The sequence below is a fragment of the Stylophora pistillata genome, chromosome 8 (genome assembly GCF_964205215.1).
Source record: "Stylophora pistillata chromosome 8, jaStyPist1.2, whole genome shotgun sequence".
Taxonomy (NCBI): Eukaryota; Metazoa; Cnidaria; class Anthozoa; order Scleractinia; family Pocilloporidae; genus Stylophora; species Stylophora pistillata.
Genome location: NC_142526.1, coordinates 23,849,424 through 23,873,181, shown reverse-complemented (window position 1 = coordinate 23,873,181; position 23,758 = coordinate 23,849,424). Strand labels below are relative to the sequence as shown.

Here is a 23,758-nt window from a genome sequence, read left to right as displayed (position 1 = left end):
AATTTAAAGTTTTTATGATTTTATATTCTCTCAAGCAATTTTTTAAAGGAGTTTATCGGATGATAGCTCGCTGAAAAACTATGTGCAAAAATTTTCCCCTCCCACCCCAATGGTGTCACTTTTGTCACTCAGCTGGATACCGAAACACGCCAAGTGGTCACGAATTTGAATGTTCTCGAAGTGTGTTTGTACTTGAGAAGGTTTATTTGTTTCTTTACCGCCTGATTTTTCGTTCAGATAATTCACAATTGTTACGCGTGATTACTTGGAGCAAACACGTGTTTGCTTCTCATGTCGTTATTATATAACTGAATTTATTTTGAACGGAAAAATCTCGAGCGAAACAACATGGCGTCGGGTGGAAGCAACAGGGACAGATTTCCACAGTTTACATCGTCGAACTATGAAATCCCCTCATGGCAGGTAGAATGGAATAAGCCATGGTATCAGCAGTTTCAGGAGAATCGAAATGCCCAAAGCAAGTACAATTCGAGGGGACATGTTGTAAATTGTAAGTGCTCGCTATGCGAAGAAGACATGGAATCTGCATTTAGCCCTCAAGAGAGTGGCGTAGCACATAATTTTAAACTTTCTAGAGACGAGATCGGAGGAGGTACACTTCCTCCGAATGAAAAGAAGGAACGGCCGCAAAACCAAAGAACGGAAAATGTGATTTTATTCTCCGATTTGCCGGAAGTTGTACCATCAACGTCAGCGTCTGCTAAAACCGAAGTTCCCGACGAAATTCATGTAAGTGCGTCATCACAGAACAGTTCCAACTCGTCAGCAGTATTCGAAAGTTCTACGAACATCGACACAGACGCATTATTTAATAACTTTGGCAATCTATCTGCTATTCAATCGATATCGGATCGAGTTACAGATCTACAAACGCAAGTGAATAATTTCTCGGGTGAGAAAGACAGTCGTGAGTTCGTAGTCTTGAGAGGTTTGCTTGTGGCCACCCAGGCCGAACTGAACCGTATCGACGCAGTCGGCATCAGATGGCTCCAGCAGGCAAAAATTATCGCTATGGAGTCGATTCACGATCTGCTGAACCAATTAAATAGCAAAATCAGAGAAGAAGACGACTATTGAAGAACATTGAAATCTCGTGATTCTACGCACGCTTCAAATACCATTGTTTTATCATCGCTAATTAATTTTTGTTGATAACATCCGGCCCAATCACCGCATGAAAGTTCTTCGAGAAGTTTCGAAAACGTGATCGTAAAAACACCTGATGTGCATCGCGAGACTTTTTACGCGACGTGGACCTACCAGGTGGGCCGGGAAAGTAATCTCTAGAAACGTACTGTTGTATGTAAAAGCCGGGCTTATTTCAAGGTGGTCATATTTGTATGACTCAGCGAACCATCTTCAATATCAAAAGGAATGCAGATATCACAGCGCCAATACTTTGGAGCTGTCCATAAGATACTGTACAAGGACTGATATTGCCTTCGGGGTTTTTCGATGGTATAAATAAGTAAGAATTAAAAGGAATCGACTTTCCTAGAGACTTCTGTCGGCTTTTTGTCCTCATTTTTTCTTAATGAAAGTTACCTTTTGTAACGTAAGGAGAAGGACTTAGTTCTATTAGCACTTTTAGACATACTGATATTCCCTTGGTTAATTGGAGAAAAAAATTCCGTGAAAATGTGGTACATCAGTGTTAACTTTGGTATTCCTCTTATGAGGAACTAAATGATATCACGAAATTGAGATTCGATTAATTTTCCTGAGATCTGATATGGCACGTGCCGTTGCATCTCATTTTACGACGCCGGATTGTCATCCGGTTTAAATGGAAATTCGAGGAATTTTGTTGAGGCCAAGGCGTCTTTGACTGTGGCTAAAAACAGTCTTGCAACACACCATTTCATTAAAGAAAATCCCGATCAAGAGTCTGATGTAAGGGGCCGACCATTGAACTTTTGAGGGGGGCGTGGGTGATTTTGAAAACAAATTTCCTGCAAGCGCTTGTTGGAAGAAAAAAATTGCATGCAATGGTACACTGCGAGGGCCGTTCGAGGTTACACGAATTGTGCCGTGAAGCGTGCATTCGAAAAATGATAAGAATTATTTTAGAGAAGTGATCACAACAGAAGCCTTAGTGTGGGCATGTAAAGATATAAGAGGCGTTTCCAGGTCTACTGCTTTCGCCCTTCGGAGAGCTCTTGAGAGGGAAATTACTTCCGTCGCTTGCAACTTTCCAAGGGTCGTTGCGTTCGAAGGACTGCTGAACTCTGGATTTCCTAACAAAAGTGACTTTATTTACCTTCTTTTGAGCTTTCCACGGTAGTTTCTAGCCAAATGCAAGAGAAACGAACAAATCTATGATTTCCTCTTGCTGAAAGATGAAATGGGAATATGATCGACGCCTTCAATAGTAGAGCCAGGATGGAAAGTAAAGACTTCATTTTACTGAGGAAAATATGCGAAAGTAAGAATTTGCAAGAGAAACACTCTCCCTTAAATAAACGCCCACCCCAACCAATGACCACCCTCCCCCGATAAGCGCCTTTGGCCATAACAGCTAATAAATATATCATTCCTCGACCCGTTCCGGTTTCCTTAATGATACAGACACCAGGGAAATCTGCTTCTTTCGTCTCTTGTGTTCGTTCATTATCGACTGCATCAGCATCAGCGCATTTGACAGAGGAGCCCGGCCCCCAAAAAACCGAAAACCAAAGTGATCGCAACAGCCAGTGGCCCCCAAAAAACCGAAAACCAAAGTGATCGCAACAGCCAATGAGAAGAAAGAAAAATGTTACAAGGAGCTAATGAGAACACAGAGTAAAAACTAGATAAAGATGAAGCTTTGGAAAACAAAAGTGTCTAAGTCTCCATTGGTTTTAGTTTCGAGTTTGATTAATCGTGAGGACGACGCGGGTTTTCCGGCCCAATCACACAGCGAAGTAAAGCAGAAACAAAGCAGTGGAGGATCACTTTAGACCCCCAATTGTTCTGATCTTTACCCTGAAAAAGAGATTAGAGGCTCATGTGTCCTCTTGCCTTCTGGCTTGTTTGCAGATTTCCGTTGTGGTACCGACTATCAGTTTTTCTTTTTGTAAAATACCTCAATTCACGTCCTTCTTTGTACTTGAACAGGGTAGCGAAGTGCGGGGAGCACGTTTTGAGAGCTTCAGACGTACAGACTAAGCAGCCCTTCTTGCTTTTCCAAAGTTACTAAGAGCAAGAGAACAGACGACGAAGGAGAGTGAAGCTCTTGGTTAAGGCGCTAAGATAGGCCAACATCATCGTCATTAAGCCACTTTGAAGTTGCAGGTGGTGCTACTTGATATCGAACCCTCCCCTTCCACCTCTCCCCACGGTTTGCGGCCAAATCCGTTGGTCTCCAGATGTGAAGGGTAAAATCATAATGACAAATACTGAAGTTATCGAACAGGGACGGGCTAGAATTCGATTTGAGCAACACACCTCTTGAGCACACGCAGCCAATGCCATCATCTATTCACACCTTGTTCCAAATGAAAAATCGCAAAATTGTGGGTACCCTATTTAATACCAAAGACTCAGAGAACCCTACCCTAAGGTGATGTAAGCAAGTGTCTACCCCACCCCACCCCCTCTCCTCCGTGAACGAGGAAACTCAGCTACTTGAGAAGAGCAAAACCCAATGCACTTGTCCCCGTACATTTATCTGCATCAAGGCCTTCATAATGATATTTCAACATCTAACCACGGCATCTAGGAATGAAAGCTAGTCAAGGGATCTCTAAATTCTATCTTCGAACGTAAATTACGAGACAGGAAATTTACGATACAAAACACCATGTACAAAACACTCCTTTCGAAAGGTCATAATCACAAAAGAGTGACTCTTAAATAATAAAATTCACGAAAACAATGCACCAAGGTCTGCCTCTATCTAACTTTTTAGTCACGACTGACTTAAACTCACTGTAAACATTAAAATGTCTCCCCTGAAATCTTCTCTCGAAACATTCACACAAATTGCTCCAGGCGACTTTTGAGGAACCATCGTAGTTCTCTTAGCTCCTCTCAACAGTCACTTTCTGCCGACAAGAATCTCTACCACTACTGTGGGAGCCCAAGCCCTTAAATACAATTATCGAAATAATCTAGAACATTCGGCCGTGGGCAAATTTCGCAACACATCTATTCTAGTGGCATTACGTCATCTAAAATATAACATTCGAGAGAATTCGATAGCATGACGCAAGAACGGGAAGTCTTCCATTTACATTGTGTTACCGGGACTGTCCCTGACTGTCACGTCAACTGTTGCTGACCGTGAGGACATTAAGAATTAGATTATCGCCATAAACATCGATATCTAGGCTTAAACTACGAGCCAATTGTCGCACACTTGCATCTCTATTCACAAATTATTACAGAGTAAATAAAGATTGCAAAACTCGCTCGCAAAGTGCTCCACTCATGGAGCTCCCGTGGTGCATCGGCGTCACTCCAAGAGTTACCCGCGGTGCGCTAACAGCAGTTTTTTTCCCCCGATTTTTTTTTGACTAGCGCGACGGACTTCGCCTAAAAGGAGGAATTGCTTGTAGTCTACCAAGAGCACAAATAAGTGCCCTAGATTGCTCTTTACTGGAAGAGCTGCGCTCCGTGACACTGCTAAGTGGTGCTAGAAAGCTGCCAGACGGTCAAAGTTTTCTAAATTTATTTATCTCATCAACTTTTACTGTCTCTTAAAGCCAGCGCGCCAGAGTCAACTTCAGCTTATAAGCCTTCATGAACCTCAGTTGAAGATTCTCGAAGCGGCAGATGGTGGAGTTGCCTTCGTCTTCCTGCTAGTATTAATGCACAATCTCTGAACTGTCGTTTAAAGTCATTCCGCACGATGCAATCAACAATTGTAGATGATAAAACCAACGCGAGCGGAAGATATCAAGTGAACACGGCTAAAATGCCAATGCTTTTGGTTCAAAGTTCACGTTGATGTGGATTGTTTATTATAAGTATATACTAAAACAGTGAGACAATATAGCACAAAAATATGATTTTAACTAACTTATTCCTGCAACGATTACATTATTTTCGGGTGCAAATCCTGCGCGAGTTTCTCGGAGGTGAATAGTAAAGTGTTTCGGAGTTTGAGTGACAAATCAGAGCGCGCCTTCAATGCTATCCACTGTTTTAGTATATACTAATAATGTTTACAACATTTAAAATGGTATCCCGAAATTTCAAACGACGAAATTACAATCCTAAATTGCATTCATGAATGATTTTAATGAATTATAACCGATCTCGAATAAAACCTGGACTTCTGTTGTTGTTGTTGTTTTTTTTATACACATTAAAATTCAGGTTAACCCATGTCTATGACGATTAAATTCTTGGCGAACTCAATCTTCATTTTTCGGTCAATCTTTATCGGAGCTTTCGGCAACATCTTTTTCATATCAGACGTCTGAGTGATCAGAGGATTTGTATCTTATTGATGGATGAAAAACCAGCCACCGTAATAAATAGATGATATACAACTGTACCATGCTTTCAAAGACTGTATCGTTTTGTTATCTGAGTTCGGCTTTCAGTCTATGAAATCTCACCTTTACAAATTCATAAAAGTCGTATTCTAATTGTAGATGTTTTTTCATTATTTCTTGCACTTCAGGGGAGGGTCCTTTCTTGTTCACGGTTTTAGTTGATGTCATTTTGGAATTGAGAACATCGTCTGTAAAAAGGTAAAATTTATTTAGGAACCTCAAAAAGGAAAAAGTAAATGCTTTATCTAAGATTTGTGCCCAGTGCCCCGCGCTTTACATTTCGTTAGGGCGCATTTCGATAGCGTCTCAAAACCATAGCAACGGTAATCACAACGACCAACCAGAATCTGGAAACGAAAATGTCACAACAAGCCAATGACAACTCACAGTAAAAACAAGAAAAATTCTCAAAGCGTGATAAAAGTGAGTGACCAAGGCGCAATTTTTTAAAGTTTTGAACCTGATTGGTTCGGAAGATGGCGCGAAATTTTTGGACCAATCACAGGGAAGTAAAGCAAACTCAAATAAATATTGTGTCACCGTCTCTTTAGAAATTAAATAATTTTGAGGTTAACTATCGCACCGTGTCACTGCTGTTACTCAGAACGTTTAGATAAGTAAAGAGGCGCGACCCTCTGATAATAATTGGATTTTCATAACTAGTGTCTACAACAACGTCTTGCTTGTTTCTCAACATATTGAATTGCTCAAGAAAGTGAAAGAGAAATTCTGCGTTAGGCCTTTCTTTTTCTTTTTACATTTCTCTTTTGATACGCACTAACCTGGAGTCTTGTACATGTTTAATACACCTGCGAAAAATTCTGGTAGAAGTTTCTCAAGAACAGACAGAAAATCCTCCAATTCTTCAGTAACACCAACAACCAAATAATTTCTAATGACGTTTATCTTGGCCTGTCTAAGAGCTAGTTCCGTAGGTCTCCTAGACATAGATAAAAAGAAAAGAGATTATATTAAAAAAATTGGATTTGGTTAAAGGTAAAAGTCTTCTTGACAGACCGAACCGAGCTAAAACAAATATTTCACTGTAGCTACTACCTATTTGTTATTTACAGGAGGTAAATACCCACTACTTTCACCCACACGTGGTGAACAACTGTTTGATATGAAACTTCACAGGCTTAATACATGTAATGCTAAACAATAATTGGCTGATCAGCTCCAAGCTACCCAATCAGCGCACACAAAAAGCACCGTTCACTTGTGTGTGATCTTATCTTCTCTGTTCTCACCTGCAGAAAGCTTCATGGCCGCAAAAGTAAGGAATGATGTATAAAATCTTTTGAGGATCGACGCATTCTCTAAGTTCATTTTTGACGCATTCGTCGAAGGTCTAAAAAGAGACAAGTAGGCAGGAAAAATCAATCGGTAACTTTTAAAAGAAGTGGGGTTTTTGGAAGTTAAATGCGTTGGTTTTCAGTTTATCAATGTAAGTTTGTGTTGACGCTCCTCTGCTCTGAGGGGCGAAATATGTATTGTGGGGGTGGGGTGGAGGAGAAAATAAAAATGAAAGTCAGCTTATGAGCTTGGAAACTCATCCAGGCGGAGCTTACCCAGTTAGGAGTATTACCACTAACCCCATGAAGAGATGTTAGTCCACCATAAGGTTGGGCTTTCATGACAGTTTGCAGGTAATCAATTAATATTGTACTCCTGGATGTAAAGAGGCGCTGTAAGAGTACAGTGTGTTGTTCAGGAATATTGCCAAACATCACATGTAGTGACCTCGCCAAGGTTCGAACTCGCCCGCACCTTACAATCGAAATCGTACTTTCAAAGCGCAAAAAATGGTCAAGGAGAACTGATTTTATTATCATTAGATACAGCTATCAACCAGGAAACGTAGAATAAAAAATCTGTCATAGGAATGTTAGAGGCATTTAAAAACAGCCAACCCTTCTAATCACTTGCGATGGGGTGGATGGAGAAAGAGTAGTTTATTCTTCTTCAAAACTATTTTTTGGAATGTCACACAGCGCCTCAAAAAGTAGCGGGAATTGAGAACGTGGCGTGACATACCAAAGGACAGCTGCAAGAAAAACTGGTAGCTAACACAACACAAACCATATTTTTCTCTTCATCTGTGCCTTTGAAACCCCATGTTCTTTGGGCTTCTCTATGATCCCCAAATCTGTGGAAGTAGTATGAAGAGACAAGACGGGCCAGTGGATCCCTTATGAGGTTGATGTGAATAGGTTGAACAGCGCCAAACCTAGGATGAAAAAAAGATACTTATTCAGTTCTTGACACCAAACGCGCCGATCACTTCGAAGCTTCAAACTCTCCCCCCCCCCGGGGGGAGGAAATTCATGGCCATTTGTCTGTCGTTCGTGGCCGGGGGTGGGAAATTCGAACCTTTCCTGGGTGGGGTGCGGAATTTGAATAGGAAGGGTCAAGTCTTTCCAGTGGAATACACTTGTTAATTATGGAGATGAAAAGGTCTACAAGGTCAGGTTTTGAAATTTGAATATTTAAATCGAGGTAATGGTCGATGAAACAATGTGATGAAGGAGTTCTCACCTCTTAAAGTCGACGAAATGTATGTGGTGATGATAAACAACTGGTGAGTGAAGATGGTCTATGAAATCCACAAATTCGAGCTGCAAGCGTAACGGTTTGATATTCCATCATTCAAACAAGACAAAAAAAGGAAGAAAAAAGGACATGTGAACCATGCAAATTCCCCAAAACGCGCAAAGTAGTCTGGGATTGCTTTGCTTTGAGGCTATCCCGCTCTGTGATCCTGATTGGTTTTTGGAGATCGCGAATCCTCCCACCCAATCATCGTGACTCAGTTAGTAACTGTTTTCATCACTTGGAGGTGCTTACTCTTTTCAGCGTTGGTTTGGTGTTTACGACACTCAATGGAAACGAGCTCTGTGAGTCTTTTTCCAAGGGTTTGCTTGTCCCAGTTAATCTTAACTAAGAGCCACAAATTAGACACCTGTCTGGTTCTCTTCTCGAATGCAGATCCTACCAGCGTGATTAGCGGCGAAGGCTTGGGTGATGGAGAAATTACAGGCTTTCTGAAGGTCATGAGTTTGCCCTTAATCGGAATCTTGGGACTTATTTTTGGAGGGCGCGAGAAGTTAATTCTCGAAATTATTCCCGGCTTTGATAACACAGCGGTCAAACATAAGGCATGCGCAAGGAGTTCAAGTTTGGCCGCCTGTGCACTGGTTTCCCGCGCAAAATTTCAAAGGAAAACATAAGAAATAACCGCTGTCTCGCAAAATAAACGAACGAAGTCTCGGAAAGGAAACAAACGTAGGAAAAGGAAAATTCGATATTTTTCGAATACAAAGCTTAATCAAGTGCGAGTACCTTGCCTATTTACCATTTCGTTTTTAGCTTTACCAAAAAATAACACGCTACTAAAACACAGTGACCAACTGGCTTGTGTGCTTTTGTTGTAACTCGTGTGAGACAACCTGGCTCTAACAGCATAAAAGCACGTCACCTAGTCATTAGGACATTCGTGCATGCGCAGACGCTTGCCCTCTGTGTTGGCTTTGATATGCTTTACCCTTTAACTCCCAAGATCTGACAGTTAATTCTCCCCTCTAGCTGCTACACATTTCCTTGTTAATTATTTACGTGAATTTGCTGTTAGATCAAGATAACAACTTCTACTTGATAAGTTTGAAGTACTCTCATTACCTGCTTACTGGATAACGTATGGATATTTTAGGGAGAAGTTTCATGTTGATCACTTCTGGGACTTAAAGGGTTAACTATTTAAATAAAGAGGTAATCGTTACCTGTTCTCGAAGGTTTAGATGTAGAACACTATTCATGGTTGAACCAATCACTGTATAATTAAGTTTTCCTGTGAGACTAATCATGAGCTGTATCATCGTGCGGCTTCCACACTTGCCTACTCTGTTGTAGATGATTATTTTCTGCAGCATAGGAAAAAAAAAAAAACACACATGGAATAGTGATAATCAACATTGGTCGGAGAGCCACCGAAAAAAGGATTGAAAGAAAACCCCATAATGAAGAAATGAAAGAGATCATTACATGATACGAGGAAACAAGCAAACTTGTTAACGAACTATAGGACATTAGGATATGCCGCATAGGTGAAGGGAGCTTTTCACGCGCGCTAATTAGCTAGCTGGAGCTAGCTGGGAAGTGATTGACAAGTACTATTCACTTCCGGGCAGCCGAAGAGACAACATCGCGCGTCAATTCTGACCACTTTTTGATCATTTTTTTCCAGTGCCGGTGAAAGTATAAACCTCGCCGCTAGCATCCACCACTGTTCACCTCTTTTTTGAAGGAACTAGGCGACAAAGGCGCTCTGGAAGAATTTTTTTTCAATATTAAATGAGGCTTATTGTTCAATTATAACATCAAACTGTAAGGATCAGCCAACTGAAAGATGCGCTGTCCTTAGCAACGATAACGAACTTTCAGATCTTGCATCTGAAAGGGTCAACGAGCGAATTCGCTTTTATATCTTTATGTGAACACTGAAGATATTTGCAGAGGAAAAATGATGATATGGAATAACTCCACGGCACTCACCGCTTTTTGTGTTGACTTCACAGGTGAAAAATCTAAAGACAAAAAAGTACTTATGAGTCAAAACTAAAGTACATAAAATGAAATGAGGTGTTTGCTGGCTTTTACTGGCTACGGCTTCCCCCGGGAGCAAATCAACTACGATACAGTTACGGGGAGGGGTACATAATTCTTAAGGGGACTTCTCGTTGAATTTTTCTCCTGCTTGTTTTCACAAGGATGATGGGGATGGTTTTATCTGTTCTCTCATCCCATTGCCGTTCGGGGGGGGGGGGGGGCGTTGTTGTTTTTTTCTCTCTCCTACAAGGTATGAAGGTTTTTCTTCCAGGATCTTATTAACACTCATCGTAACAGCACAAAATGAAACAAAAGCATCACGGTGTAAATATACCAGCGGCCCCGAATGCCGCGAGCAAGTCGCGTTTTTGCATTAATTTATTCACGTCCTGACGATTTTCACTCTGTTTTGTTTTGAATTGATTTTCTGATGGCTATTTCAACACCACTTTACTTGTACCCCTCCAATACTATGGAGAACACATACAGGCCAAAAATTGTAATTATAAAATGTGAACATTTACTCTGCGAAGCAGCTGCTTAAATTTGGGAACTGTTTTACAATTTATGCACACGTGTATCCAATGGTTTAACTTTCTTATAATAAAAATGCTGCCAATCGAAGAAAAATCAGTGTTTCATTGCCGATTTAAGGATAACAAAAAAATTGTGACTTCGTCCAGAGAAACGTCTTTCAATCAGAAAAGACCTGTGACAACATTGATTTGACCCATTTAACAATGGCAATCCTGTACTTAACCGTGTTTTTTATATGCTTTCTTTCAAATGATCTCCACTGACGTGAGGAAAATTAAAAGGACAGTCAAACGATTAAAAATCCATCGGAAAATATCTCGTTGTCACTCACTATAGCGATAAATCAATAGACTATAGATTGGAAACAGCACAAAAGCTGAACAAAACGAATCCACTCTTCGATAACAGCCGTGTCAACTGTTTGATTTGCTGACAAGTAAATCAGTGAAATCCGCAGTGACTAGGATTTTGAATGCTCTTTTTAACAGCCTCTTGTTACAGTTTTTTTTTTTGCCATTTTATTATTCTATGGAGCTTACTAAGAACCCTGTATATCCATATTTTTTAAGCTTTCTTTAATGTTTGATATGAAATAAGTCTTTTCACTAACGAACCGCAGAGCTTCATTGACGCCATTTCGATGTAGAAAGAAGAACCTTTAAAATCTTATTTATAAGAAAAATGAGGATGCGTATATTCTGAGCATTCTGCTTGAAGATCGACTGGAAAACAATTTACCACGAGTTTTCATTAATAACTCTCTACTGATTAGAAATTTTGCTCTCGCTGGCTCTCAATTCTGAAATAATAGTGTATGAATTTTTTGGTAAAGTTGATCGCAACAGGTTAATTCGTAATCCGATAATATAGAGGAAGAAACGTGATCAGAGGAGGTCACATAATTTCTAATCTTACCCCCATCTTCGTTAGTTGTTTTGGTTTGTTGTCTGGCAAAATGACAATAGCCGCCAAATCTAATCTATTTTCTATCAATTGTTACTTGTAAGGGCTAATAAGGTACATGTATTTTTTTCGGAAGACCTAGTTTACCGGCAAGTATAGGACAAAACTATTGCCTTTAAAAACCATGCGAAAATCTCCGTCTATAACCGTACTTTACTAAGCATACAGTACTGGGAAAATAATAATAATAATAACAAACAAAAACTGTGGCAAAACAATTGATTGTTTTTGGGACTAAAGCTATGTTTTGTAAGAGTATGGGATTGGAATTCTTTCCACAGTTTACATCACGGATTTACATCATCAGAATTATATAGAAGGCAGAAAAGGTGAATTAGTATTCCTCGGGGGACCTACCTTCCCATGTTTTGATATTCACGTAGTGTCTCTTCTCCAAACTTGTGACTCCTGCGATCAGCGAGGACTTATGGTAATAACTCGTCAAGGAATATGAAATTGTAAACGTCGCTAAAACGAACGTGATCATGACCACAAACAGCAAGGAAATTTTGAATCTTCCCCTTGCCTGTATTGTGCTTCTGCCCATGACTGTGTCCAAATGAATCATTGCTGTCAATGTTATATCTCCAGATAATTATGTAAATCGAACGGAATAGCTAATAAGCAACGTTAGTCTATCAACGAACCAGAGATGGCAGGCAAATAGTGACTCAATTGATTGTGCTGCATAACAAGATGCGTGACATACAAATGATACAGCATACCGCTGAAATACTAAATTTTTGTCGTTGCGCTTATATGGAAGTAACGAACAGCCACATCAAAACAGCGAGGAAATCTCGTTATCGCTTCCTCGTGTCTGTCTTTGAATGAAAGATCGATTTTATTGTTGTAGCTACGAGCAATTATTCAAAACGAGCGGTATAGCACGAATGGTAATCAATGATCACACCTCAACACGATATGTGACATTTGTCACAATGTCAGGATACCGCTGAATTATAAGTTTGCAAATGTAGCGCTCTAATGTAATAAGTAACTAACAGTATCAAAACTGCAGGGAAATTAGGAATCTCTCCTACCTCATGTCTAACTTGTAGCACTATCTAGCTCCAAGTGAATAATCGATATAACCGTTGTATCTTCAGGCACTACTGTAAAACGATTAGAACTAATGACGGATAGCAACAATCCATCAAATTATTGATCACAGTGTAAATACTAAAATACGATTGCTTTATGGAGGAAAACGCATGATGTCGCCGAGCTTTAACATCGTTTATCTCCATAATACGCTTTATCGGCACGAGCAGCTAAAGAATCACATAAGCTGGGCAATTAGTTTCTTTAAGTTTTTTTTCTGAGACTTAGACGTACTAGTAAGAGCGAGGCAAGCACGAACATTTGGCTGAACTTCTTCTCGCGTGCTTGTTTATCCTCCTCAGGAAGCCACTGGTAGCCTTCGCTCGCCCTCGGTCATAAAAATTAAATATGGCGAAATATCATGAGGATTTAAATGGAAATGAAAGGTTTACAGAATTGTACCCAAAAAATCTGGACCAGCTATGAATGATAACTAACTTAGTCTAACTGACGAAGATAGAGAATGTAAAAAGTTCATAATCTTTTGGTGAAAAATAAAGCAGCTAATGCACCAATCACATTCGAGGAAATTTTAATGGTTATGATTTTCAATGAAATCCATAAGGTTAAAATAACATTAATATATCCATCAAGATCGAAAAGATAAACCAGCAATCGCAGTGTTTCGGGAAATATCTTCATGGGCGTGCTTTGCAATAAAAAAAAAAGTCTCGAACAGCCTTACAAATTCAGAGAAAGAGCCCTTAATGATGATCGTCACTGAGTTACTTCGCCACCAGCGGCGAGTTGACTCTTAGTATTGGCGAGTTTGTTCTGGTGGCGAATTGACTGTAAACCATTTGAACCTTGCTTGAGTGGGGTGGGGTGAGGAACTTGAATCGGAACAGTCAAGTCCCTCCTGCGGAATACACGTGTTTACCAGTGCGGGCACAAAGCTCAGACGAAAAGTTCTACAAGAAAGTCACGGATCTTGCCTTTTACAAAAAAATTGACCATCAAATCCGGCACTTGGGTAGGGCATTTGAGCACAATTTTAGCTCAGGGGAACGGAAAATTGAACCAACCAATCTTCAAAAGTTCAAATGCCCGGGGATTGTCCCGAGGGAAGGGAAGTTTAGGCTTCGAATTGATCGATGCATTAGCTTTGGCGTCCAAGTGCACGGGTAAAGCAAGGGAGCGAAAAATTAGCCTCTTAACGGCCGTAAGATTCATGACAATCAATCTTAAAGCGCTATCAATGGTTGCATACTTTTTCTTCTTGTTTGGGCCTTTTGGGTAGCCATTTATTGACGTCTTTATTGCTTCAGCTTGTCATTTTCACCACGTCTCGTATCATTTTTTTTATCAGCGACATCCCACTAGTTTACTACACGTGGAATTTAAAGAAGCACGTACAGTAAGCTGTCATTTCTTTTGGTACCAAGGGATAAGATTATACGCGACCACACTCGACCAGGTAGATAGGACCTGAAATCAAGTCGTTGGCCGAGAGAAAATATTCTGTATTTAAGTCTACACCTCAATTACCCACACGATAGAGCTTAACTCAAATTCATGCACTTTTACCAAAATTATAATGCGATGTTTACACTAGGAGTCTGACACTTAAATGGCTCCTTTTTGAGCTCGCGGATGTTTTTATGGCATGTATCAGAACAGGAGATTTCAAAGCTGATTAGCGGGTTACAAAGAGAATTTGGAGGTTGCGCGCCCAACGCGATAGGCCAATATCCTCTTCGATAAATTACTGTAAAAAGCAGTCGCTTTTCTTTTTAAAGAACTGTTCCAGACGCGAGGCGAATTGAAACTGTCGAAATTATTCTATGAACAACAGTTATTTGATTTATGTTTCTTGTAGACAGTCTTATTTCGCTTATTAACGGAAACTGAAGATGTCTTATGGGTCAGATGTCTCTAGTAGCAAACTAGCTTCTGAAAGAGAACAATAAAGAAAGAATTTCCACAAAACTTCGCCTAGTTTCAAATGATAAACACGTTTTATTTCGATCTCAACCATACCTACGTCTATTATAAAAATCACTTAGTTTGATCATGCATGGTTCACTTTATATTTATGCCGTGCGATAAAATACTAAACTTTAGCTCGATTTAGTTTACCTTTTATTTCTGAATACATGTAAAGATAAACACTTTTAAGGGCAACTTTACTAGCCTGGGGAGTCTTTCGCATCGTGCAAACTGTTTCAGTTTATTCATTTTAATAATATACTGGACTTATAAACAAGTTAAATGATAAAGTGCTCTTTCGAGTCTATGAAAAGACGTCTCTTCTGTACATTATGCATAGAAAACCATAGTTTTCGTCGCCTTTTTAGACCATTTTTAGAATTATTGAAGAAATATTTACTCGTAATGAATGATCTTTAAGGTAAGGTGGCTAGATCATGTTATTTTTTATTTTTTAACCGTCAGTTGTTGTGTACAACAATGGGCACTTTTTGATGTATTCTAATAATTCAACAGTTCATTTGCAGTGGTTCGAAGAAACAACGATTTTACTTAACTGCCTATTAAATTGATAACCTGTTTAATCAAGGAGGAAGTTAAGGTAATTTACTTGCATTCGCTTCAGTCTTCTTCATGTTCTCACACCAGTGAGTCGCTTTTACAACCGAGGAAGCCGTGAATGCTCAGTGACGTCTTTACTCTTTTCTCCCGTTGCCTTCTGTTACAGAACCACACTCGCACGACCTCTCTATCCAGGCGCAATCCCTCGGCAATGCGGACGATTTCTTGGGAAGAAGGCTTTGGTTGTTTAAGAAAATGATCTTCAAGATGTTCTTTAGCAGTCAGGCCGATGGTGGTTCGTCTTTTTCTGCGGCGTTCAGCGTTGAATTTATCACCGCACGCCCCTCCAGAACATTCGGCCTCTTCAAGCCAGCGCGCCAGAATCGGCTTCAGTTTACAAGCGTTCTTGAAGCTAAGTTGAAGATTCTCGAAGCGGCAGATGGTGGTCTGGCTAAAATCTGTGCCGTGGACTGTTGCCAATGCTGCACCAACGTTCGTCTGTGTAAAACCTAGCTTGATGCGGCGGAGTTTGAATTGGGTCGCGAACTCCTCCAACTCGCGCAGTTTTGACGTGTCAATGGCAAAACCCAAGCCGTGATGTGGTGCTGACATACCGGGATCGCTGTCAAAATTAGCCATAGGGTTAAGCATGAAGGGAGACGCCACGTGGATATTCGCTCGAGGGTCCATTTTGCTGCAGTGAGTTACTGGCGGTAAAGAAGTAGGATGCGAGGGTATCATTGAAATTGGTGTCTCGCGAACCATTTGCTGAAAAGGTGCATAGGACACTTCGGGTGGATATGGAGGACAGGCCATGGCTGATTTCAAAGTCAAGCTGCCTTCGTTTGTCTTGCTGCCGGAATGAATGCGCAATCTCTGAGCCGTCATTTAAAGCAAAGTCCACGCGCTGCAGGCAATAATTGTAGATAACAAAATCAACGCGAGCTTCTTATAAGCGGAAGACATCAAGTCGGAAACACGGCTAAAATGCCGATGTTTTAGGTTCAAAGTGCTCTGCTATCGCAGCGCTCTAAAGATGAGATAAACGCTGTTTTTTTGATACAGCGCTCGCTAAAAGCAAGTGTTATTTCCAGAGTGTGGATGAGCTGTGAAGAGAGATTGAAGAGATTTTGAGGGCGGAATGAAAATACAGTTGTTAACCTCACGCGATTTTAGCATTCTTTGATTCCGTGATATGATTTTCAAGCTTTCAGTCGTCTCGAACGCCAGAACCTTCGGTTAAAATGATTTTTTTTAAAATTTAATTCAGACTGAAATCACAAATATATAAGAATTTGTTATTTTTGGGAATTTCTTGGACAAGAAAAAAAAATTCCACAGAGGTAAGTGGATCAACATGAATCATGGAGCCAAATAAGTCATAAGTGTGTTTGATAATCGTTCGTTTTTCAAAAAAGCGGAATTATTAGTAACTATATAGATCATATGGCTCTGTTTTTCGTCTCCGGACCTTATTAGAACTTAGGATCGGAAGCTGGACACCATTTGAATTTGGTTAAGAAAAATTATTACTCGAGGCGAATCAATCAGCCAACGGTGTAAGTTAAGAAGTTAGATCATTGTTCCGTGAGCGGCTCATATCGGATTTATTTGCCGCTTGTTTAATAGCTCTTTTCTTCTAGCTAAAAGGGCATCGTAGTTGCAAGAGGCCGATTTAAGATTTGGTTAATTTAGATCAAGAAGATTTCTTTTCCGTCCACAGGCAACAAAGATCGATTTGATGTTTTTATTTTTTCTCTGATTGCAGCGAACGACTCAAGGGAAGGTAATTCTTTTCTCGCGCGTGAAGCGATAACTGCCATAGTTAAACCAAATGTTTGCATATTAATGATTCCCAACGGAAGATGTTTAAAGATAAACGGCTGAATTCTGGCGACGAGCTTTGGATTAAACATTAATGGACTGGACACATTAAGCTCAACTTGAAAAGATATACCGAGCTGGCGTATGAATTTTTACAAAAGATTTTGGATAATGATTTTAGAAATCTTGTGAGAGACATTGGCCGAGGTTAACCATATTGTAAAATATTATTTAAAGAAATAATTCAAGTTTAGACCGACGGGTGTCAGTGAAAAAAATAATTGATTCTATTCTACACGGGGTCAGATTAAATTTAGTTTTGTTCGAGAGTAAATCGAGAGTGATTGTCATGATATGAAGTTCAAAAGAATCACCACGCTTTGATAAGCACGCGATTGATCGATTGAAGAATAAGTTGAGTCGACCATTAGTCAATTTAAGGTGAAAATGAATCCGTCATCAAGTCTATACGTCTTTGAAGAAATTTCGATCAAGAGGCAATATATGATAAAACCGAATGGGCGACTGTCGAAGGAAAAAAACTGCAAAGGCCGTCAAAACAGGCTAGTGAAAACAAGAAAGTCAATTCAGTTGACGCGAATGAAAATGGAAAACGACAATTACGTTGATTCTTAAGAGTCAAAGAAGGAAAGAATAGAACAAACTCGAACGGACGTCAAGAAAAAGTTAAGCGGAGAGAACTTGGCATGTCACGGGAACGCCTGCCAAAAAAGAAAAACTTTCTTTTTCAAAAATAAAGCGGATCTTTCAGTTTACAAAAATATTACATTTTTCGATAGTGTGGGGAGTATTCTGTTGAAAAAACAAATTATAAATCGGTAAAATCTGTGGTCAGTTTTGTTAATTCATCAGTGAGGAATCTGGTCCTAGCTCCCGAGGTCAACTTCCACTAAGTAACGCGTGGTGTGATTGGTGTACCCATTCTCCCCATGCCCTCGTGGACATAAACAAAGATGGCAGCAGAAACTCAAACAGCTGCCGTTCTTCTCAGTCGCCCAGGGGTAGACAAACCACCATCCGAATCGAACTTCACTCTGGAAAGAAGAGCAATTCCAAAATGCAAAGAGGGAGAGATCTTGGTGAAGACACTGTATTTATCCGTTGATCCATACATGAGATGTAGAATGAATGAGGATTCTGGAACAAGCTATCTGACACCGTGGTCTATCGGGGAGTCACCCAGCGGTGGAGGTGTGGGTCAGGTGATTGAGAGCAGAAGCGAGAAATTTCACGCAGGGGATATCGTGCAATCGGGTGGATGGCCATGGCAAGAATTTTCAACTTTTCCTGTGACTGCAAACCCCACATTGCAAAAGGTATATTAGTTAATAAACTGGGTTCATCTATTGTGAATTTGAATTGGGGGGAACAGCAGCCAACTTCCGCTCGGTAAAATGCGTGTAATTCCTGCGTTAAAAAAAATCCAACGAATTTTCAACGTCACTGAAGACATTCTGACGACCTCCACTTGCATAAGAGGATGTTGTTACTTTTTTGTACCATGCTAGTCCCCTTTGAACCATTTACACAGTTATTGATTCCATTTACACTTAGTCTAGTACCGGTAATCAAAAGCAGGTCCTTTAGACTAAGTAGATACAGATAGGGAAATCAAACTGTGCTTTTACCCTTCCTTGGTTATTTTTATCAATTTTATGAGGAACTAGCTTTGATGTGTTGTATTAACTATTTAGGAAGAAAGTGGATATCTTTGTACCAATCCATCTCTGTTGCTGGGAATTGTGGGTTTGACTGGACTGACATCATATATTGGCTTAAAAGAAAAAGCACACATTAAGCCTGGTGCCAATCAAGTCATGGTAATCAGTGGTGCTGCTGGGGCTTGTGGGATAGCTGCAGGGCAGGTGAGAAGTGGATCACCATACAACAGCAAGGGTGTAGCCAGGGGGGGTCCTGGGGTGCCCGTGAACCCCCACCCCCCTTGGTTGGCCTTCTTTTGAACAAACAACCTACAATATTCAGGTGGTGAGAATGCCATGACAATATCTTGGCCTGCCCACTATACTCTCACTGCTCATCCCAAAACTGTAACATTAAATAAAACATGCACGGTGTGGAGGTCGACATGACAATCTGGTGAGTAGCCTCTGTGACCCCCCCTTTGAAAAATCCTGGCTACGTCCCTGAACAGACAACTGTCCATAAAAAAATATTCTATTGTAGCACTACAGTCAAATGTTGTCATAACAGCCGCTCTCAAGTTGAATTTTGATTTCTGTGTCAGAGAATTGCGGAAGCATGTAATCAAAATGAATTGATCCTCAAATGTTTCATCACCATTCTAAGGCTAAAATTGTTCTTCCCTTTATTTTTTTCAAAAATATTGAATCATCTAAGGTGTTTATTGCAATAGAGACAAAACTATCAAAACTCTGAAAAACTCTCTTTGAGACTAGAGCAAAAAGCACCTTTTTATTCTGCAGAAGTATAAATGTGCATTTTAAGAGGATAAGGGTTCTTTGAAACCATTACATGTGACTCTTGTGGCAATGTCTTAGAGGTTGATAATTATTGTACTCCTCTAAATCACTAAAGGAGAAGTATGCTTTGGGAAACATGTGATTTACGTCTTCACTATTTAAAAACAGTTTGAAATTCCAAAGTGTAACCCCTTTTAAATATATGTATCTTCATCTCAAGAGGTTGATTAAGTTAACAAATTTCTACCTTTATTCTGGATTTGTTTCTCTAGTTTCCACCATATTAGATGGTGATCAATCTTTTTGAGCTATATTGACCCTTCTAGGTTGTGAATAAGACCTTTTAATCTGCAGATCAGTACAAATTTTTTTCTTCAGGCCACTATGCCTACAACACAAGGAAATGATTACTTTTTCAGATTGCAAAGCTGGAAGGCTGTGGTGTTGTTGTTGGAATATGTGGTACTGATGAAAAGTGCCGCTTCTTGACAGAAGAGATGGGCTTTGATATAGCAATTAATTACAAGACCACAGAAAACATTAGTGAACAGTTGCAAATGAAATGTCCAGCAGGAATTGATGTTTACTTTGACAATGTTGGAGGTGAAATAAGCAATGAGGTGAGTTTGTATTTCTCATATAAACAATAATTACTACATTTATTACACGACTCGGGAAGTCAGAGGGCCAATAACTAAAATCAACCAATCAAAATGCTCTATTGCCGGTCAATATTCTCTCAGTATTGGACCGGGCACTGTCCCAAATGGTCCCGAATGATACTGCACTTGTGTCCCTTTGAACTTCAGTCGTGTATTAAATCTCTTATTAACCAAGCTTGCTCGGGACCGTACGGGAAGAATATCGGCCCTTGGTCTTTTTTGTACGGACCTCACTGCGCTCGGTCTGTACTGTCAAGACCTTGGGCCGATATTCTCCCAGTACAGCCCTCGCGCTTGGTTAATAAGATATATGTATTTAAGTGGCTGAGGTTAATTTTTTTTTTATTCAATATGATATTTTCATAACTATGTATATTTAAAATTGTGGTGAGAGTGTAACTCCACTTCATACCAGCAGAGCATAAACACCTATGGAAGAATTTCAATTCCCAAAAGACTGGGGGGGGGGGAGGGGGAAAGTGTTTGACAGATTTACCCAAATTATTCAGGAGTTCTATGAGAGAACTGCATTATACTCAGTTATAGTAAATTTAACTGAATTATTTTTATAGTGAGGTACTCACAAAATATCTTTTTTAATGAAGATTACAAAAAATCAAATTTATTTTGAAATATAAGTCTTGAAGTAAGTCTTTGGTGTAAGCTTGCGATAAAGAAAACAGCTCTGATTTCTTAAAATTTGGCTGCAAAGGACACTTATGCATTGATCAGTTCAAAGCTTCAACATCCCCCCCCCTTCTCCCCCTGTGCAATCCCTGGGCATTGGAACTATTGAAGATTTGTTTGTTCAAATTCCCACTCCCTGGAAAAAATGTGTTCAAATTTCTTACCCATAATAATGATAATGATAATCATTACATTTATATAACACAGACCTCTATATGGATATACTCAGTTGCGCTTCACAATATTGTCAAAGTAAAATTATGTTCAAAGCAGATATAAATGTTAGAAAGTATTAAATACTACAAACCCATATATACAATCAAAGGCAGCAATAGCCTAGTCATTAAACTAGTTAAAAGATAAGACGTGAATAAAAATCTATTTGAATGCTAAATTAAAAAAATGAGTTTTAATAGTGGCCTTAAGTGTCAGTGTCTTTATATTGCAAATTGTTGAAGGTAATGCATTCCAAAGATAAGGTGCAGCTGACTGGAATGCATGATTGCCAACAGTTGGATGGGTCTTGGTATTAAGTATTACTCCAGTAGCAAAGATTTGTTTGACCTAAAAGAGTACCTGGATTGCTGATTGAAAAGAGGCAGTCCTCTAGTGGGAGTAATGGCTATTTCTAGGTTAGAAATGATTTTTATGATTTTTTTTTTCTCAACTGGGAGACCAAACTTTGATTCAGAGAATTGGGCGCAGAGAAGGGTCAAATGACCATGGGTTGTTGCTGGGGGGGGGGGGGAATGGATGTTGAAGCTTGAAATTGATCAATGCATTACTAAGAAGAGGCTACATTCACATGTATGTCTCTGTGTGAAAAACAAGAGGCCCTTCATTTTGGGGACTCACTTGGAAGTCGCAAGAGTCGCAAAAGAAGGGTTCCAATGAAGCATGGCACTTTTAATCTTTCATTTGTTCCAGGTTATTCGCTGCATGAACAAGGACAGTCACATCGTATTATGTGGGCAGATTTCACTTTACAACAAAGATGTCCCTTATCCTCCCCCAATACCCCAGGACATTCAAGACATACTGCAAACCAGGAATATAACACGTGACCGTTTCCTGGTGTTAAATTACATGGAAAAGTTCCCGGATGGAAAGAAACAACTGGAGTCTTGGGTACGAGAGGGAAAGCTAAAGAACCGTGAGACGATCGTGGAGGGCCTGGAGAACACTGGGAAGGCGTTTGTTGAAATGATGCGTGGTGCGAACATTGGTAAACAGATTGTGAAAGTGGCAGAAAAAGTGCTTTGAATATGGTAGTTTTTTCAAGTTTTACTCTGTCACGATGTGATCACGCCTATGATTAATTATAGATCTTCCACGCAATTGCTTTTTAAATGAAAGGACTTTGATAAACTAGTATTTTACACGAATATTTATGTATGATAAACGACCGAAGATGTTTATAAGTGTTGTTTACCTCACAGAAGAAAAAAATTATAATGAACAAATAGAATAGAAATAAATAGAACCAAAATTCGGCGACGTTTAGGGACTAACTTATCCTTCATGCTGTTAAAAAAAATTGTCTGAAGTTTTCAAGTTTTAAACACTTTTCTATCGTACAGTTTCAATCGCCTTCCTCCATAATGGATCCTTATTGGCTTATTGATATGATTTATAGATTTTGAAGCCAGATACAGCATTAGCTGGAGGAACAATCACCAAAGGGCCAAGAAATCTTGCAACCCGTAAAATCAGCCTAGTTTATCCGTTGTACGATTAAAGATGCATGCCGGTCTTAATTTTTCGTTGCCAAGCTATCTGAAGGCTTTTATCACATGTGCCAGAAAAATCGATTTAAAATTCAAATTAAAACCCTGTTATGCACGTTAAATGCTGATTCGTAGCAGAGGTTGGAGGTGTATTCCTCTCTTTATGATAATACCAGCAGGAATGACATCTTGATAGAAACTACCTGCTTTTTTACAACAGTGTAAAAGAAAACAGTCGCTGAAAGCATCGAGAAAATCTCGGAAAAACCGACCGTGTCCTACCAAAATTATATTTGCCAGTTGTAATACGGATGCAATCAGCTGAGAAAAGCGATGAACACAGGAGCTCCATGGCCGGATCGTCCACAGAGAATGATCTTTATATGCAGAAAAAACGCCGGTCTAGAGACATCACAGAACTGAAAGCCGAAGCTGAGGGCTTGAAAGAGTCCTTGTCGAGTCTTACTACGGAAGGTGAAAAATCAAAAGCGAAGGAAAGGGCAGTATATTTTGATGACCTGTTCCAGTTTTTAGAGACTACTAATGTAAAAATGGACAGAAAAGTGCTAGAGCACATTATGGAACTTTTAAAACTTGATGTACACCCAGACAATATTGTAGAATTGCTAACAACAGTGATGGCAATGAAGAATGAAGAGGTTATTTTCATTTGAGGGCGAACGCTGAGTAAAACAGTGGACTTCGTCTTTGCTGGGATCACGAACGTCTCCAGGATGTTTATTTTAAATTTGATTAACGAGGAATAATTATTTTTATTGTTGTATTCAATTGCAAGACAGGGTTTTTCAACGTTCTTTTCTGTATTTTTGTGCGCAAGATCTTACTCATGTACAATTTATTCAAATGCAGTAATTTCTTAATCCGGTTTTTAGTTTTGTTTTTGGTTTTTAATCGCAGTAGAATATAGGCTGGTCAAATGTGTACCTTAATAAAACTTGAATAAACAGTGGGGCACCTGTCTTGAGTGGTAGAAAAACGAAACTGTTTCATTGCGCTGTGTCATTTGTCTATCCTTTTTTTAATTTTTTTTTATTCTCCCTGAATATTAAAAAAAGGATATTAGAATTTACCTGTTATGACTTCAGTATTAGAGACGTCGAGCGTGTCATTTATCTTTTTAACGGACTGATTTATTAGTTCGACATACGTCACATTCGCGGGATTGCTCATTT

At 39.6% G+C, this 23,758-nt stretch overlaps 4 protein-coding genes across 6 annotated transcripts; 2 read left to right on the top strand and 2 right to left on the bottom strand.

Annotated features, from left to right (window-relative positions):
- The first annotated feature begins 157 nt into the window (after window positions 1-157).
- LOC111342042 (uncharacterized) lies at window positions 158-1,520 on the top strand. The gene has a single exon (XM_022949080.2). It carries the CDS (start codon window positions 349-351, stop codon window positions 1,096-1,098), a length of 750 nt encoding a protein of 249 aa, XP_022804815.1. The 5' UTR covers window positions 158-348; the 3' UTR covers window positions 1,099-1,520.
- A 2,264-nt stretch (window positions 1,521-3,784) lies between these two features.
- On the bottom strand, window positions 3,785-12,481 carry LOC111342050 (uronyl 2-sulfotransferase). 2 transcript variants are annotated; one of them, XM_088731326.1, is made up of 8 exons: window positions 11,967-12,481; window positions 10,057-10,087; window positions 9,284-9,428; window positions 8,043-8,122; window positions 7,587-7,734; window positions 6,755-6,855; window positions 6,287-6,444; window positions 3,785-5,692 (listed from the first exon to the last, which is right to left on the bottom strand). In XM_088731326.1, exons 1-8 carry the CDS (start codon window positions 12,175-12,177, stop codon window positions 5,532-5,534), a joined length of 1,035 nt encoding a protein of 344 aa, XP_088587452.1. In that variant the 5' UTR covers window positions 12,178-12,481; the 3' UTR covers window positions 3,785-5,531. The 2 variants fall into 2 exon arrangements, with proteins under 2 accessions (XP_088587452.1, XP_022804820.1); XM_022949085.2 differs by having other exon boundaries at window positions 9,284-9,424; window positions 10,056-10,087; window positions 11,967-12,478.
- A 2,167-nt stretch (window positions 12,482-14,648) lies between these two features.
- LOC111342048 (pituitary-specific positive transcription factor 1-like) lies at window positions 14,649-16,275 on the bottom strand. The gene has a single exon (XM_022949083.2). It carries the CDS (start codon window positions 16,089-16,091, stop codon window positions 15,282-15,284), a length of 810 nt encoding a protein of 269 aa, XP_022804818.2. The 5' UTR covers window positions 16,092-16,275; the 3' UTR covers window positions 14,649-15,281.
- A 229-nt stretch (window positions 16,276-16,504) lies between these two features.
- LOC111342059 (prostaglandin reductase 2) lies at window positions 16,505-23,567 on the top strand. 2 transcript variants are annotated; one of them, XM_022949093.2, is made up of 5 exons: window positions 16,505-18,364; window positions 18,743-18,913; window positions 19,909-20,109; window positions 21,766-22,106; window positions 22,786-23,567. In XM_022949093.2, exons 1-4 carry the CDS (start codon window positions 18,002-18,004, stop codon window positions 22,099-22,101), a joined length of 1,071 nt encoding a protein of 356 aa, XP_022804828.1. In that variant the 5' UTR covers window positions 16,505-18,001; the 3' UTR covers window positions 22,102-22,106; window positions 22,786-23,567. The 2 variants fall into 2 exon arrangements, with proteins under 2 accessions (XP_022804828.1, XP_022804827.1); XM_022949092.2 differs by having other exon boundaries at window positions 16,509-18,364; window positions 21,766-23,567.
- Window positions 23,568-23,758: the final 191 nt, after the last annotated feature.